Consider the following 18,313-nt stretch of genomic DNA (forward strand, 5'->3'; position numbering starts at 1 on the left):
ACCGGCCGTTCTGAAAGCATGAGCGTACTCAGAATACGGGCGAACGAGGCATCGGGTGGGCGCCTGTACCACCGCAGCTCTGCTGCGGTGGTACAGGCGCTCGTAGTTTGTAGGGGAGTACTTGAAGCAGCCGGCTGGTTCACGAAGGAAGAAGAGGAGAACTAGCGAAGTCGAGTTCGGAGACCGAGTTCAGAACAGTGAAAGCGCACTTGACATGCATATATTAATGTAAATAAAGGTAGTAAAGAAACACCGTTTCTAAAAACTCCTGCTTTAAAAACGTAGGACTTCTTTCTTCGTCATTTATTATTCGACGTTCCCTAATGCCATAATCTCATCGGCTCCGCGGTGATGTTAACATCCTCGAAACTCAGGAGGCTTAGCGTTTCTTGAACTTTTAATTAGTATATATTTGATGAACACCTTTACCAGATTGTTCGATTAAAACAAAATGCAACAAAGTGTTCTTTATATAAATGTTTTTATATTATTTTTTGAAGAAATGTAAAAGAACAGATATGAACATATTAATATTTACATGACAGTGTGGTCTCTCTTTTCCGTGTCTATAAAAACCATCGTGTTTTCAAAGATTCCACATCAACTAGCCCAACTGTCAACATTGACAATATGACTATGTTTTCTTTCAGCTCCGTTTTACTCGACTAAACTCAATGTTTCGGAGAGACATTGTGAGTGTTCACGTTTTTTAGCAACAGTGTCCTTACCTATTCTTTAATACACCGCAACTAAATTAACGAAAAAATAATGAGATTCAATTTCAACATCTGCTCATTGTGAAATCTTCAAGACAACTTTCATTTCCACAACTGAGCGGGTTTATACACTTTTACTTCACAAGCGTTCATACAGTTGCATTTATTTCATTTTATATTTAAATCTCATTTTAATATCCACATGAATATGGGTGATGGAAAGATTTACCTTCGCAAATAAGAGAAAGAGCTTATGCATTGTCTCCATATCGGTGATGTAGGATTTTACTAAATATTAGTGATGGGGGAACTTTCTCTGAACCGAGATTCGGACGCGAACCTAGAAATTCGGAAATGTTCGGATAATTGGCCAAATCTGCGGGATCATATTGTCAACAAGATTTTAATAGTAGCGTCTCATTTCTACAAAACATTCAGAAATGCATGATCAGAGTTCAATTCTACATTAATTTAATTTCACATTAAAAATATACGCAGTATATCTTCGATTTTATTCTAGAAATCCCTGTGGTAGTACAAACATAAAAACGTATTAAAAATTAAGTTTTGGTTTGGTATTCAAAATGACTAGCCACAATAACCATATTCACGCCATTCACGCAACACAATCTTCACAAAAAGGAAAGCGGACTTTGAGGGACCTTGTGCAAAATATATTAATACTAGAAGCTTGTATTGGGATATTTTTTACTACGCTAAGATTTAATTCAGATCTTTAAATCAAAGGTTTTACCGTCCTTGTTTTTGTCTAGTCTTGCATGCTGTAGAAAAAAGAAACCTCAACATTGCATATAAAAGTTCCGAATATTATGATTACTATAACTATTAAAGGAACCGAGTTTCGTGTTTGACAACAATTAAATTTCCTTGGACAACCCCCTCTTGTTTCGGACCCTAAATATTAAAAGTGCGCCCAGTTTCGGTGTGGCTATAGAATGATGTAGCCAGGCGATTCTTCGACGAAATCGGCGGAAATAAAATCCTCACTTTCCATGCGAGAATATAAGCTTGAACCTGATAATACTTATTACCTCGACAATTTTATAGAAGTAAAGGTTATTATAAATGCTTAAGAAGTGTCAAATTGAGGTTTCTGGAGGTGCGCATAAATCAATTGCCATGTGCGCGATGAAGCTAAGCCAAAAGCGATCATTTTTATCTGAAATTAATCCAGCCCGACCCTTCATCTGCAATGCTACTCCGATGACGGTTTCTTTCATTAGCTTCAATATAAACAAATTACGATTATTTGATTGGAAAAGTTAATCTTCATGTGGCAACGCCGAAACAAAACGACGGTCGACTTCTTCCTTTCATTCGGTAAAGTCGTATATTGATCAATATTTATTAATAAGATATCGCTACCGAGCTTGGCTGCTTGGCTTCGCCAATTGTCCGACGGACAACGAATCTGCCGAAAGTCCGAATCTTCCAAATATTCGTCGCGACATTTCAGAAATTTCGGAATCTGCCAGAATCCTAATCTCTGGTAATTCGCCCCATCACTACTAAATATTCGACGGAAACCGTCATGTCTCTGTGTCAGTTGCATGTCACTTGAAACCTGACGCAGTAGCCAATAATGAGAGGGACGAGCGTGGCCTTGAGCCGGCGGGGGGCGCTGTCAAAATCACGCGGGCTCTCCACTCCGTGAGAGAATAAACTTGTTGCGAGTTGAACGCTGTTTGTGTCTGACGTGTATCCCTTGTCTCCTTTAGCGTACGGATACCAAGATGTTTAACCAACACGCTCTTTTGATTCTATCTGTTTATCGGTGTCTTTCAGATTGTCAGCAACAGGGAGAGAGGGAGAAGGAGCGGGAGAGGTTGACGCGTACTTACGTCACCGCTTCGGACCTACGGGAGTGTCGCACGCGTCACCCTCTCCCGCTCCTTCTCCCCCTCTCCCTGCTGCTGACAAACGAAAGACACCGCCGGCTTTTCTTCAAAGCGAGCGTTCGAATGCTAATGCAATAAAAAAAAATTTAAAAAACTCCGACCAAAACCCTAACAATGTAACCCAACGTTTCGGAACTTGCTTGTTTTTTTTCTCCAGGAGTAACTTAAAAGTTTTGGTGTGAGTTTTTCGGGTTTTTTTCACGACTATAGTTTTAAGCAACGAAACAGATCACCGTCAAAGATATTCATGTTAAGGTATTGTCAGTGTTTGTTTGTTTTTACAATCTCCATGTCTTTTAGCTCAAAATATTTTTCTACTATATCACTTGCAGTGTATTCTTAAAAAAAATAGAACACAAAACTCCATGTATAAATAGAACAAAATGACTCCCCTATCGATTTGGGAAGTAGCTTCATCGTTGTAACATAATAACACGTCCGCATGGAGTTATGAGATCTCTGCTCGGAACACACCCTCTGCGAAATGTCTGTACATCGTAAAAGGTAGTTATTTACAGAAGAATATTGTTACCTAAAGTGAACTTGATCTTATCAAATCTCCGTACTCATATCAGCAGTGGGTTTTCGTGTCCAATCCAGAGTTTTCAACGTTTTTTGTGTTTTTTTTCAATTGTTTGTACATAATAAGTTTATACGCTTCACTGTTTCCTAAATGTACCGTTCGACTAAGAGGGAACATTTTTCTTTTTTCATAAACAGCTTCTGCAACAAAAATTATTCACCTCTACTTTATAGTAGATGCTACAGTCAAATTAAAATTTGGGCTCAATATTCAAAAATACGTGCAAGGTCTCTTCTCATCAGTAAGTAAACTCCAGTACTAATAACAATGCGTATTTGTTTTTTTTTATCAATATAGAAACTAAATAATTAATTATTTTCGTGCGAATATCGTGGCCACTGCTACCATCCGTAAAATTGCTTGAAATAAATCAAGTGTTTCCGATAAAAGTAATAGCTTAAAAAGGCTAGCGTAGGTATTACTTAGCTTGAATAAGAAATGAAGCTTCTTTACAACTGTCAGCAAAAAATAAAACTAATAATATCACGAAACGTTTGCGCAAGGGCAGATTTATGTCTAAGTTAAGGGTTGGGTGGATGTCAAAAAATGATCATATACGTAATGTCAAGGGCAAAGCTTGCATTATTTTCCCGCTAATTTTAGCGGGCAACTTTTGTATTTTTGTTTTGCTAAATCCAGCGGGCAATTGTATCCTGTCACTCAACTTCGACAGACTCTTCGTTTACCTTGGTTGGAAGGTAGCCTAAGGTTGTTTTTTTTTTTTTTTTTAAGAAGGAGAATGTTTACAAAGTATGACTCCATAATATATCAGGAACTTGGAAAGAAAACGTCGAACGTTTATTGTAAAAGCGCACTCTGTTCAGTACACACAGTATTTTTACTGTAGCGATTTAACCCGCTAGATCACTAATAACGCGTAACGTGTAAATTCGGCCCTCGATCTTCAAGTTTTGCGCAATTGATTTCTTCCATACACAAGAGTAACAAATCGCCGGAGCGGAAACCACAGACAAGAGAGCTCTACGCGCGATAAACTTTCTGTTGCAATAAAGAAAATGCTACGAGGGAGGGAGGTGGTGGTGGAGCTATCGGCTCTATGTTATTGCCCCGTGTAGGTCTGGACTTTTTGGTTTCAATTTCAGTTTGGGTTTTGCCGTGACAGGCACGAATTTTATTTCTTTGTATGATGATCATATCCACGTCACCATCCCTAAGTTTCACTCGTTTATGTACACAATCCAGCAATTTGACTGAAGCACTGGGACCGACTTCCAAGATAAATTCTACCATGGTCGATCTCATCGAAATCTATTTGCTCTGCGACCGACGCATACATGCGGCATCAATTCAAGGAATGCAGTGAATTTTATGAACGCTGCAGTTTCGAGGTCACTAATACCTAAACTCTTCTGTTGCTGAAAAATCATAGCGGAGCGAGATATTTCGAAAAAAAGGGGCGCACAAACGTCATGGCGCGAAGTCACAACCCCACTTGGATGGTATTCAGTTACCGCTGGCTCTAGGGGTACGTTGGTGGCGTAAGAGAGACAGGGGGAGAAGGTCGCAGCTAATTTGAGCTCTCACATCGGTGGTCCCAAGACGAAGAACGAGAAAGAGAGTGACGGTAAAGTGAAGAAAAGAGCAGACGAAAGGTTAACCGTGTTCGTTTTGCCACGGCGGGTTGAAACTCTTCGAGTGCTAGTCAACTTTACTTCAATGCGAAAGCATTAAGGTGCAACCCCACCCTTGGTTAGTGTGATTCTGAACCAACAGATGGCGGTGAGATCGCCTTCCAAGCCTGTTCATCAATCCGAGAAATCTTGTGTGGTGGCGCTTCGATACAGTGGGATATTTTCTATATCCTGAATTTGACATCCCTGGTTCCTTGTTTGTTTTTCTCTTCACGAGCTTTCTTTGGAACGCGCACAGCTGCGCCAGTTCTCGTGCAAGGGGGCCAATTGCCTACGCTCCGAGCTCACGTCTCTAGCAAATGTGGGCAGTACACAACGCGAAAATCGTCCTGAGCCAAATGGCGAGACACATGCACAACCAAACCACCGACACGTTGAAATACGTATATAAAATTGCCTGTGCGCCGTTACCGGAGATTTCGGAGGCCAATTACACGTAGGAGTATTTCAATATGATCAGATTTATGTTGACACGAGTGAAGGTGACAATAGGACGAATAGTGAACTGAAAAATAAAGGCTTAATCGGCGAACTTGTGCCAAACAAAAAAGAGTAAGGAAAGAGCGTCGAGGCAGCAGAAAAGCAGGCGGCGATTCGGCAGCGTGGCAGAGAGCGAGAGCCAGAGTGACTCGACAAGGTCGCCGGCAGCTGCTTATCTACAGTGCGTCACCATCTCGAAAGTTCGGCGAAGAAGGTTCGAGCGTCGCGCGCTCGGGGCGAGGATGAACTGGCACTTTCGAGAACAAGAAAACAGGGCGAAAGTTACGCCTGGAGCCTTAAACTCGTCAAACACAAAGTTGGAGCCGAAAGTTGGCGGAGCGCGCTGATTGGACGTCGGCGACAAAAACGCGAAGTCATCGTCGCGGTTGTCCAATTGGTGCGCTCCGTCAACTTCGGCCCGAACTTTGTGTTTGACGAGTTTAGGGCCCCTGGTGAAAGAATGAACACAAATCTTCTAGAAGTCCGTGATTGAGCGTTCCTTTCTCGGCTCGGCGGGCGGCAATATGACGGGCCGGCGCTTTTGTCGTGCATGTGTTTGGCTGTTTGTGGATTTCAGGAAAACGAGCTGACACATAGACTTGGGTGTCCAAAATTCTAGTTTAAGGAATTAACCACCTAAAAAATAAAAAAATAAACTATTTTTGGGTGGTTAGGTGCCTCATTTAGGTAGCTGGGTGTTCATTTTGACCAAAACCACGAGACTGGAAAACACACAAAAATGACACTCAGGTTTAGATGTTGAGTTTGGTAAACCCAAAGTAGGGCTGGTGCTGGAGTCATAATAAAAAAAAAAAGCCGAGGTTAAAAATTAACTCACAGCAATAAATGATAATAATTTATTATCATTAATTCGTTATTATAATAATTAACGAATTCAGTGATAAATGCAATGACTGGCCAGGCAAAGATTCTTGGTCTGTGGATAGCTTTTCCACAGTTTAAGCATAGTACAGGATGTTACAAAAAAAAATTACAGGGTCTGTTTTTTTACCGCAGGAATAAACTAGGCATTGCCGAACGCTCATTTTCCGCCCGAAGGCAGCGCTAGAGGGCACAACCAGATGTCAAAGTTCAGCCCGATCCGATACTTTATTCAAAATTTAAGTAATTTTCTAAAACGTTCATTGGGAAAATGGCGGCCGACGGAGCTTTCGAATACATGCGGCTCTACTGCACCAGAAACCGAAAACGGGCAAAAATGGGCTTCATTTTCCCATTTACATTTTTAGAAAATCACTAATAACTTTTGAATAAGGTGTCCGTTCGGGATGAAACTTTGGCATCTGGTTGTAACCTAGCGCTACCTTTTGGCGGAAAATGAGCGTTAAACGATGCGTAGTTTATTTTTGAGGTAAAAAAAACTGTTTTTTTGTGGCATCCTGTACCAGTCTTAATTTGGTGATTTGGTGATTTATGCGCGCAAGTAGTGGTGTGCGAAAATTAAAAAAAAAGATGCAAACGGGTACAGTTTGACATTGTATAATATATAGTGTAAGCATACACATGGTACATAAGAATGAAACAGCCCTACATTTTGCACTAGCGTTGAGTGTATCGAAAGTTAAGGGTGCATCAAAGGCTAAAGCTTGTACACATATACTGCTCAGGCTATTATGTTTGAAAGCTCATAGTACTTTATTACCCTTAGATTTGGTGTAAGTCCTCTCCTCATTGCTTACAAGAAAAAGAAGGAAACATTCTAAGCTTGGGTTGATAGAAAAACTCCACCTGCTGACAGCTACCAATCATCTCGGCGCCGATTATGAGTATTCACTGCATGCCGACGGTCGCGTGCTTAGAACGTGTTTTTTCCCACGTGATTTTATACAATCACAATTGTTCTTGACAAACAACAATGTTCACTCAGGCAAGCGGGCATATGTGAAGCGTACAATAGTTTGTATTGATTGTGGCACACGTGGCAAGTTGCATAGGTTTTTTTACAATCCGCGAAATAGAATGCTCCTGGGTTACTAATGCATGTAGCACACAAAAGAACACGAACTGAATTGCAGTGGGAAACGAAAATAAATGATGATAAACAAGCGTGTAGTCACGCGAAAACTGAGGGCATTGCACATATACAGAAGATAAGCTTTGTTTCACTAAATACATTACCAGTAAAGTATTTGGTTTTACCCTGCGAGCGAAGCGGAACATACAAGTGCGAGCATACTGCCCTGAACTATACTTTCAGTGAACAAACGCATCATCCAAACCATCGAGTTCGTTTTTATAGCACTTGGTACGCTCAAACCTTTAAAAACACAATGATAATCATTTCTATTATTTTAATTATTTTTATTGAGTGCGCCTATGTGTTTTTTTTTGTTTTTTTTTTTTTGTCTGTTGTGTTCACGTGCCATTTTCTTAGATATATAATATTTTTCCAGAATTCCGACACCTATAGTCTCGTTCATCATAAGTAAAAGCCGAATAATCAAAGATGTAAACAAAAAAACAAAGAACGCGAACAAGCGAACACACATTAAAAATGCAATGTAGCGGCACATTCAAAACTAGTCATTAGTTTCTTAGAGAGCAGCAGTTTCGTAGGGCGACATTGTTACCCGTTGAAGGTTATAAAACGTGCAGTACAACTCTTAGCTCGGGGTCTTTAACGTGCATTACGCAGTATATGTGGTACACGATCGCACGACGGTAGGATGCAGATGGGCGACTGAACCCAGGGTCCCTGCTAAAGCCCCTTGATAAAGGCGTTTTTTACAAGTACCGCCAACCATTGTTGGGGAAACGCGCAAGACACGTGCCACGAGCGGGTGCTCCGCCGCCATTCGCTTTCAAGGGCCAGTCATTTTAGTGCTGCGCCTCCAGTTGCCTCACAGGGTCACTTGAGACACGGGCGTCGTGCACTGGCACTTTCGAGGTTATTTGAAAGACCAACGCAAGCACATCGAGGGGATTTAGTCCCTACACGTTCCGCCAACGTTGGGTTCCGAAGCGTGAGCTCCGTGCTTTGAACGGAGCTCGCGCTCGAGCATTTCTCCACGTGCTCTGATCTGCGGTGCCACACCCCACTCGGCCAACGGTCCCCCGCCGCACTTGGTTTAGCCAGTGAGCTCAACCAAATGAGCTATGCTTAGAGTATCGGCACTTTTGATTGGTTAGTAATTAATCAAACGCAACTGTCGATCGTCATGATTCAAAAGTTTCGGTGTCAAGCAGCTCGCGTAATATTGCTTTGCTTTGTCACGAACTGTTTAAACATTTGTGGAGGACAGAAAGGTGTTTTCTGTGATTTCAAAAGCTTCAGATAACTGACAACCATTATTTTAACCACCAAGATGTCTATGAAGCGTAACTTACTTAGATGTTCTAGTTTAGCCCGACCGCATAGGCATAGAAAGAGAACAAACAGCTTGACCTTATGCTCTTGGCGCTGCTTCAGTGGCTTTATCAGCCCGTAGCGTTGGCTGCGTTCCGAACTAAGGTAAAACAAAGAAAATATTCAGATCTTAGGCTCTCACAAGACATACCTACAAAAATCACTTAACAAACGCCAATAAAAAAAATTGCGGGTTTATTTTGACTAATTGGAGATCTTTTGACGTGCAACCCAAAATCTCAGATTGGCCTCCGTCGGATTGCGGGCACCTCGGCCGATATTTAAACCCAACAAATATAGATTTATGTGCCAGCGCGTTGGGCTCAAAGACATTGAGACGATTTAATGTTTTGTGTTTTGTTTTAATATCATTGCCACTTAAGAGCCACCGAGGTGGTTTTTGAAACAAAATATAGTCAAACCATTCCGACAAGCATAGTTTGATTGCGAAAATGGTGTTTCCATGTGATAAAAGCATTAAAATATTGTTGCATACGTGGCGGAATCTGAAATGGCAGAATGCATTTCATGGCGCCCATTTCATTTGGATCGCGTCGGGAATGCGTACCGACGCACAGTAGAACGCGCGCAAAAGTAGCTGTGGTGCACCCGCAGCCTCGCACTTGTGTTTCTGACATCTCTGGCTCGCTCAGTGCGGGCATCCAGGCATCTGACACCGTGACATCTGGCGATTTTTCTGTCGTTCACGTGGCGTTCCAAGCGGCACACGACGGAAGATGCACATCAAGCTGTTCTTGAACACGTGTCGCCATCTGTACTTTAAATTAAGAAACTAGAATTTGCCGTAACTGAATGGGAAAAGTTTGAGGTCTTATAACATTTTAACGTGCAATATATCAATATCGAAGTTCTGGAAAATGTAATATCGAAGGATGCTTCATAATTTAATGTCTCGTTATTTTAATTAGTTAACGTGATTTCGTTTTTATAGCGCCTTAAAATTATGCTATTTTAAACTTTATTTTTTATCTTAAAATATACACTATCTGTACAGCTCGTTGCTTACTTTTTTAATTTATTACATGCAACCAAACTCTCACGCAAATTATCGTGGACCATGGGACGTTATAACTCGAGAAATATTTTTTCAACATTAGAGACTGCGGTCTATTAAAATAATAATTATTAAATAACAAATAAAAGTAATCGTAGTTTTGAGACATTAAAGGATTGTCGAAACACAGCTCCTTAATTTGACATTAACTTTATAATTGCAAGTTACATAGAACAAAACTTATAAGCCGTCAAAGAAGCACCAAAACGTCCTGCACGGTGGGGTTGCACCTTAACTGTCCCATGGAGCGCCGTCGGCGTTGTTTGTAACAACCAAATACGAGCAATCTAAGAGAGGGTAGTGCGCGCTCGGCAGCCAATCTCTCCTCCCTCTTGGGCCACGTTTTAAACACTCTCTCCACCCTCTCGCGTCACGTGTCAGGTGTGGCTAGAAACCTGGAAAAAAAAAGGGGGGGGGGGTATAGGGGGATGGAAATTCACGCTCTTCACGCTCTGGCGTCGCTGCCGTGTCAGGCGTTGCCGGATGGAGGAAGGGGGGGGGAGGAAGGGCGCGGCCGCTTCTGCTGCTTTCGCCGCCGGGGAACATCGTCGCGCGTGAGGCATCCATTCTATATCGTGGGCGGCCGCAACCCCGGCAGTAGCGAAACGTGGCCGCCCACGCCAGTACGCCGCAGACGAACTTTGGGAGCGGAAGAACGACATTCACGCTTTCGCATACAAATCTCATAAGAAGTGCTTTTTATACACCGAGTGCGGAGGTAAACAAAAGCAAATAATGTCTCAACTTCCAGGGGGTGCATGTTACTTCCAGTGGGCTATTGATTTTCCTTGTTTTTGAGGGCCCTCCGTTAGCAGCGCGTATTTAGTCTCACCGCAGTCTCACCGCCGAGGACTACCTGCGGTACGTCCTGAAATTACTTACACATGATCGGCATCATTTCGCGTTCTCTTGGGTGAAAAAAAAATACTTGCTCATCAAGGAAATGACAAACCTGCCGAAGGTATCGTGGGCGCATTTTCAAGACTTCCTATTCGACTAGCCTGCTTCATATACCAGAAAAGGGCTCCAAAAGTTAAAACTTACAAATCCCTAAACGCGACCAACTACTTCTTGAATGGCAAGGCATCAGCGGTTGGCAGGTAACTCCCCCAGGTGCCGAAGATAGGCGCCGAAGTTCCGCGAAGGGGTCGCAGAGCAGGGTCTTGGTTTCAGCAGACAATCTTGCAACAGTTCCATTTAGCGCGCGACCAATAGCTCCCTTTAGCTTCCTTTAGCGCGAAGCAGGTCTCCGTAATGCAGAATTTTCTCGTGTTTTCAATCGCTTGCTTTGGCATTGAAGGTTCCTTTCCCAGATCACCATGCACGCTGCATTTGTAAGTGTCGTAATGTCCCATCATTGTGCGTAGATGGTAGATCGTTGCGCCGCAGCATCGGCGCCGCATCCTCGCGTTTGTCGCATTGCGCCATCTGTCGGCAGCACATCGAAGTAGGCTAGCACTATCTGCCAATGCCGTCGTTCTTCTATCACCCAGGCTCGACGCCGTCGGTGGCGTCCCTCGTCTCCAGATAATCGAAATCAGCCTAAAAGCACGACAAAAAAAGTGAAAGCCGTTTACAAATCCCTGTAACGCCGAATTGGAGCGCAGCTCTTGAGGAGGAGTGAAGGGTACTGAGGGGAGGGTAGACCCCTCCCCCTTCTCCTCCTCCTCCCCTCATTCTTTAGTATGCTCCGGGGGGGTGTCATGTGACTTCGGGGAGGGGGTCACGTGACCTCGGGGAGGCGTGACCTGGGGTGACCTCAAGGCCACGTGACCCCAAAGGTGACCCCCACGTGACCTTGGGGTCACGTGACCTGGAGGGGTCACGTGACCTCGGGGGGTCACGTGACCTCAGAGGGGTCACGTGACCTCAGAGGGGTCACGTGGGGTCACGTGACCTTGAGATGACCTTGGAAGGGGTCACGTGACCTCGGGGGTCACGTGACCTTGGGGAGGCGACCACGTGACCTCGGGGGTCACGTGACCTCAGAGGGGTCACGTGACTTGGGGGTCACGTGACCTTCAAAGGGTCACGTGGGGTCATCTTGGGGTCACGTGACCTTGAGATGACCTTGGAAGGGGTCACGTGACCTCGAGGGGTCACTTGACCTTCAGGGGGTCACGTGGGGTCACGTGACCTTGAGATGACCTTGGGAGGGGTCACGTGACCTTGGGATGACCTTGGTTACGCCGACGCCGACGGCGACGGCGACGCCGACGCCGACGGCGACGCCGCTCAAGCCGGGAACGGGCCCCTAAGAGCTGCGCTCTAAAAAAGGGTTGTGTGTAAATGTTTATACAGCCTAGAACTTGGTCTGCCTCAACGGGCGACGACTCTCCCAGCTGTAGATGAGAAATTTAGCCAGTGCGGTACAACCACTAGCCTGGGATCTTTAGCGTGCATCGCGCAGTAGTGATACACACCGCACGCCGGTACGTAGCTCACCCAGATCAAAACGAGCAGGAATGGGAATTGAACCCAGGATCCTGGGGTTCTGCAGGGCGAGCTTTCGTTCCACGTGCTCCGAGCTGGTGTGCGCTAGCCCACTCGGCCACCGATCCCCCCTAAAAGCACGACACTGGGGCATTTCTAGAGTGTAGCTCTCGCGGAATTGCTCGCTAGTGAACCAAGAGCCGTCGCGCACTTAATAAAAAAACAAAGTAAACATAGGATCGAGAACCGGAAGTATTTCTCTTTCCCTGTCATGGCGGCTGGAGGTGATGAACACACTTTGTATAGAATGCGCGATGCGGGCGTTTCTTTGCACTATAAGACACAAGTCCCAAGGGGAGGCCACCGAGAGCCTCCGCACGGGCCTCTCGGTTGCCTCTCCTTACGCCGCACAGCTAAACATGCACCACACTTCCCCAGACGTTCCCTCTAGCCTTTTCGCTCTTGCCGCCACCACATTGCCAGAAGGCCACCCCTCTCCTTCCCGCGACTCTGGTCACGTGTCTTCGGTCTCTCCTCCGCGAACCTCGCTCTCTCCAGCATATCTGCCGTTGGCTTTAGCCCAGTAACCAAGTGGAGGCTCCACTCTGCTATGCCTCACATCTGGCCCAGTCGCCCACAAAAACTTTAAATTAGCCTCTCTGTCTTTCTTGCCCATCGAAACCTTCCTAGCTCGCGTAAACAAGTAAACGCCCTCTTTTGTTGTCTCATCATGCCGCTCATCAAATGGGAGGACCCCATCGCCGCAGATCTCACCGTCTTCACAGCGGACCTAATTCGTGAAGAACTTGGAAGGCGTACGTCTCAAACTTCGAAGGCTGTTCTACCATGGTTCAAAACGTCATGATTTTATCGCCGGTTCATCAGGGATTTTGTCAAAGTCATCGACCCTCTTCAGCTGATTATACATTCGGGAATTTACGAGTGGACACCGGCGCGCAAGTAAGCGTTCCAAGTGATTCGTCAAAGCCTCACATAAAAAAAAAAATGTCATTTCTGTTTCTTCATCTCCGACTTTTGTATCATGGCTGGATCTAGAAAGAAGGTGTCTTGTTCTGACAAGCTATATATAGCTATCTGTAATCTTTCCCGGTACCGTTCTTAAACTAAACAATTGCACTACCTCTACGGCACTTTTTTTTTTCTAAGATAGTAATAATAAAATTGTGCCGCAGAAAAATATAGAAATTGATAAGCTGTAGAACTGAGATGCTGGAGCCGGTGGCTTCAAGGTTAAGGGACACTGACACCCCCCAAAAATTTGTTTTTCCATTTTTTGCCAGGCGCTCCATTATGGTGTCGGAGGACTACCCAATTAATATTTTGCAACAGAGTAGCGTATTTTTTTAATAAAGCCGAAAGACGCAACTGCTCGAAACCGAAACCGAAACCCGACGGAGGTTGGAGAAGTGGAGAGAAGAGAGTGAGTTGCGGAAGTCACGTGGCTACACCCGACCGTGCGTTCTTTTTTTTTTTTCTCCTCTCCGTAGCAGACGACACGACATGCGGCGTACGGGAGCTGTTCGCTGTGCGATTCTTTTGCAGTTACGTTTGTTCCGCTCGTTGTTCTGTACTCCAAGATGAGTTGTTTTGTACATTGAGGAGTTGGAGATGAGTAGTGAATGCCCGTGGTGAACTTCCATGATCGGCTCCGAAAAGAATACACCCAAGTTGTTGCGTGAAGAGCTGGCTCACATGTCCTGCGTCCGAAAAAAAAGGGTCGTTGTGCGATAGAGTTTCCAAAAGATCAACGGGAGCGGGACCAATGGCTGGCTGCAATTCAACATATATACGGGCACCTCGGAAGGCGGACGCTACCTGATTTATATGCTCCTTGCATTTTGTGGAAAGTGATTACATTGAGTTCGCAAGTGTAAAAAAGGAAATCCCATACCATTTAATTCAGCGAAGTGTCGTCCACAACATTTGTTTATTTTTTTGTTTGTTTCTTCAGTGATAATTGTAAAAAAAAAAGATATGTAAACATCAAAAAATGTTTGAAAAAAAAAAAAACATTTTCACGGGGGATCGAATGCAGTTCTACCGCGAGTGAAGCGGACGTCTTTCCCACTGAGATACTGGAGCGCCTCATCACGCCTTTATCAAAGGGCTTTACTCATCACTGGTGGATCTCTTTCCGTAGTAATGATTCAGCCGGTAAACTGTAAGTTCGAAAGTTTGCTGCCGATTTTCCTCTAGCAAAAGCACTCCCGGGTCGAAGTCGGGAAGCACCACGCATTGGCGACATTTGCTCCTAGTAAAGAAATCATACGCGTGCATATTCAAGTCGAAGTAGACACGTCGTGCTTGACGTTTGCGCGAGCGATGTGTTCAGCCACGAGAAGGGACCGACGGCTCGGCGACGTCTTCGTGCAAATCGGCTTGGTGGTCGGGCGTGTCGTACGGGATGTATACCAATTCTTTTGATCATACCCCAATTTCTCTTTTAAAGGTAGACAGATTTCGCCGGTACCGCGAACAACAGTTCTGAAATAAAGGTCCCACGCCCGTTGTCCGCTGCCATCGTCGTCCCCGCGAGTCCCACGATACGCGAAACGACGAACGCACAGAATGCTTCCGGTTGTCTGTGGAACTTTTTTTTTTCAGTCAACGTATTTGCAGCTTTTTAGAAGCCACAAAAAATTGGTTTTACTTTTTTTTTCTATTTTTAATATTGAGTGTGTGCCTTCAGTGACCTACGACTTTGATTAAATTTGGTGGTCGCATCGATACCTTAGAAAACGGCCAGTGACCGCGGAAACGAGAGTGAGCGAGACTCGAACCGGCCAGTTCTTGATCGGCGGTTTTCGGGCGGAAAGAAACCGAATTTCGAGCCGCAAATTCTGTTCTGGGTAGTTGAGCTCTCATATGTCACGTACAACTAAAAACCTCGGCGAGCATAAATAACCTGTCACTGTCCCTTTAAGAGATAAACGTTCAATCGTATTCACTTCAATTTTTTTTACGCCAACTTTTCTTTTTTGTTACATTTCAGCTTCTTATTTACGTGGAACACAGGGAATCTTACCGGCTCTCGTTGAAGCTCGTAGGAATGGAACAGGTTTGTAATATACCACAGTATTAGTGTGGATGCTTAAACCATTCGTGTTAGTACATAGTTAGTTATCCACGCTACCTTAATATTTGGCTACACAATTTAGGAGCGGGAAATCAAAAAACAAAATAATTGGGGTAGCTGATGAATACAAAAATAAAGTACTTAGAATTTCGTCGCGTGTTTTACATAAAGTAGTTTATAAGTCCGTTTACGTGACGTACTTCTAGCTAGAATTTCCACCGGATACCATGCATGAACTTTCGCGCCATGTGGAGGCAGTGTTTTCCAGTACGCTCGTGTTCTTTCGCGTCGTTATCGATTGCGTCTGCTGGAGTAGTTTGTGACACAAAGAAGGATCGTTTGGCGCTAACTTTTGCCCGGTCAAGCTTTCATTTGGAGTGCAGACGAGCCAGCGTCCGAATACTAGACCTCTCGGCGGTCACAATGACAACGCTTGAAGGCGCAGGAACCAACATTGGCCGGGTCGACTCCGAAATTGTAAAATCGTAATAAATAGGAATCGCTCTAGCCCAAGTATGTCTTTGGTTTAACCTACGGAGTCTTGTAATCAACGGAGCCACTCGTCATGCCTCTGCGTTTTGCCAACACAAACAACCGAATACTTCACGTTGTTTTGGATACTTATTCTCTTCCGCCGGAGATCACAGTGTGTGGAATCCATTCCCGCGCTTAGCTGTTCATTCATCAAGCAAAAACTGCCGAGTCATTGAGCTGCGGGCGCATGCGCGGAGTCTGCTATTCCCGCGAAGCGAGCTAGGCACTCTCCAAGAATGCGCTTCACGACGCCGTACACAGAGATGGCAACGAACAAGAGACGAATATTGGAATGCTCATTGTACATACGTTTCGCAAATCGTAGTTCAGACTGATCGATTGTACTCAGGCGTAAACTGGTTTCATGCGATGAGCTTCAGGAACCGGCCGAAGGTTAACGTGGAGATAGTCTCGCTTTCTATCACGTTCGAGAACAATGCTTAGGTTTTGCCGGAACGTGTGAACCTGAAGTTTTTGGGCGATTGATCGTTGGAGCCAAATCTTGATTTTGCTCACAATTTTAGTTTGTTTTGCTTTATTGTAAAATGTGATGTTATCATATGATCGGAATGCTTTCAAACCATACAAAAATTTAAACGATTTTTTTACGAATATGCAGAATAATTTAATTGTCAAGAGCACTACAAGATTTGATGCACATGCACTACTTAACATTATGTCTCTGGCCTTTCAAAATGAGGAAAGTTGTTTTCCTCCCTATGTCAAAAAACTGGAATTTTTGGTTTTGGGTCTTAACAGTGCAAATCAAATTATATTTTGACAGTTTCAAAGTTATACAATATTCGCGGTACGCGCTAGGTGGTCCTCGCGCCTTTACTTTAGAAGACTTTATTTAACGAGTAATTTTGTAGAATTTTTAAAGGTACAAGACCCGCAACGTTAATTTATATTTAGGGTTTCATGCATTTGGTGTATGCTAAAAAAATATCGAGAATAGTACTGCCCACGCAGTTTTTATTGAATAGTATAAAAACAGAAAATCCTCAAAGTCTTACATTTCTCCAATAAGAGACTCCAAGTTTCAAGGGGAAAAATTTCATCTACAGTTTTAGTCTATGTTGGCACAAAACAAAGCCATAGATGAACTTTCTACATAGCTGCTCCTTTGCTAACGACGCCTTTTTTGTTGCTCTGTTTTGTTGTTTTTGCTGTTGTTGTTGCTTTAGATTAGGGCGTTTAAATATTTTGGGTCCCTGGAAACAAACCCTGTTCTGACGCCTTGTTTTTATCGCGTAAGCGACTGTGAACACCATTTTTATCGACACCTAGTATTTCGACCAAAATCACCGATATTTTGAGAAATTAAAACGTTCCCTAAATCGAGGAAAAAGAAACCGCGTAGGTACGGAAGTCTCCTTATACTTCATGTTTGTGAGTTGCGTTTCTCTCTGAGTTATTTCATGTCTGTGCAGCTTTTTTTTTTTTTTTTTGCACGTTGTTTTTCTTACGCAACGCTCAGCTGGACAAACATATGACGGAAAGGTTGCTTGTGAACTCTACGGAACATGATATGATTATAGAGGAAGAACGTGTGTTGTTGCCACAAGAAGCGATTCGTCTCATGAAATCGGTGGATCAAGGAATAAAGGAGCCTGACGCATATATCGTGCTTACAAGGTAAGTAATTCGGTTTAAAACCTTGCGTTGTACAATTGTAATTGTCGCAGTTGTTTTCTTGGCGATTGTTTTAGCAGGGAAATCAAATGGTTGTATAGGTCACGTGACAGCAATTTCACCAGCTCAATTTAGCTCGAAAACTGGATTGGTGTTAGTTTACATCACGTCAATGTTCCGGTTATTCATATTAAAAATAGCGCAAAAGAGACGGGACAAAAAGACGAAGAAGCACACAGGACAAACGCTATTTTTGCGCTATTTTTAATATGAATGTCCACTACCAACTTGCCCAGCAGACCAAGCTTTTACAATACGTTCCGGTTATGTTTAGTGGGTAATCTGAATTAGTCTATAGGACAAGTGACGTCCATTTCACCCGCTAAATTTAACGTGCGAATTGGATTGGTGCTTAGCTCACAAGGCGTAAGTTTTGCCGCTAAACGTAGCAGGAAATCTAAATTTCCACATTGGTCACGTGACATCAATAAGTAGTTAGTTAACTTTGTTTAATAATTAGTTTGAAAACTAATTATTGATTTGTTAACTAATTCGTTAATTTGGTAACTAAATAGTTAACTTTGTTAAATAAATATTTACCTCAATTAATAACAGAACTTCGGCTTAGGGTGTTAGTCCTGTCACACAGTGGGGTCCGAAGTTAGGGTGACGGCGGCAAGGTTCCGCCAAAAGAGATGAAGGGTGCATATTTTTAGTTTTTTCGCTCGATCCCCCAAAGGTCCTTTTGCCGATCCCATTCACGTCCTGGGCCCTAGATTCGTCAAACACAAAGTTGGGGCCGAAGTTTACTGAGCTCTCCGA

At 43.8% G+C, this 18,313-nt stretch overlaps 1 protein-coding gene across 1 annotated transcript in view; it reads left to right on the plus strand.

The window, feature by feature from the left end:
* LOC120845954 overlaps positions 1-18,313 on the plus strand; it is a 42,091-nt gene that overhangs the window by 3,791 nt on the left and 19,987 nt on the right. The window contains exons 2-5 of the mRNA XM_040217514.1: positions 651-692; positions 3,356-3,459; positions 15,239-15,304; positions 17,337-17,494. Coding sequence (XP_040073448.1) covers positions 651-692; positions 3,356-3,459; positions 15,239-15,304; positions 17,337-17,494 — 370 coding nt within the window. The remainder of the gene's footprint in view (positions 1-650; positions 693-3,355; positions 3,460-15,238; positions 15,305-17,336; positions 17,495-18,313) is intronic.

This window comes from Ixodes scapularis, unplaced genomic scaffold (assembly GCF_016920785.2).
Source record: "Ixodes scapularis isolate PalLabHiFi unplaced genomic scaffold, ASM1692078v2 PGA_scaffold10__122_contigs__length_95168666, whole genome shotgun sequence".
NCBI lineage: Eukaryota > Metazoa > Arthropoda > Arachnida > Ixodida > Ixodidae > Ixodes > Ixodes scapularis.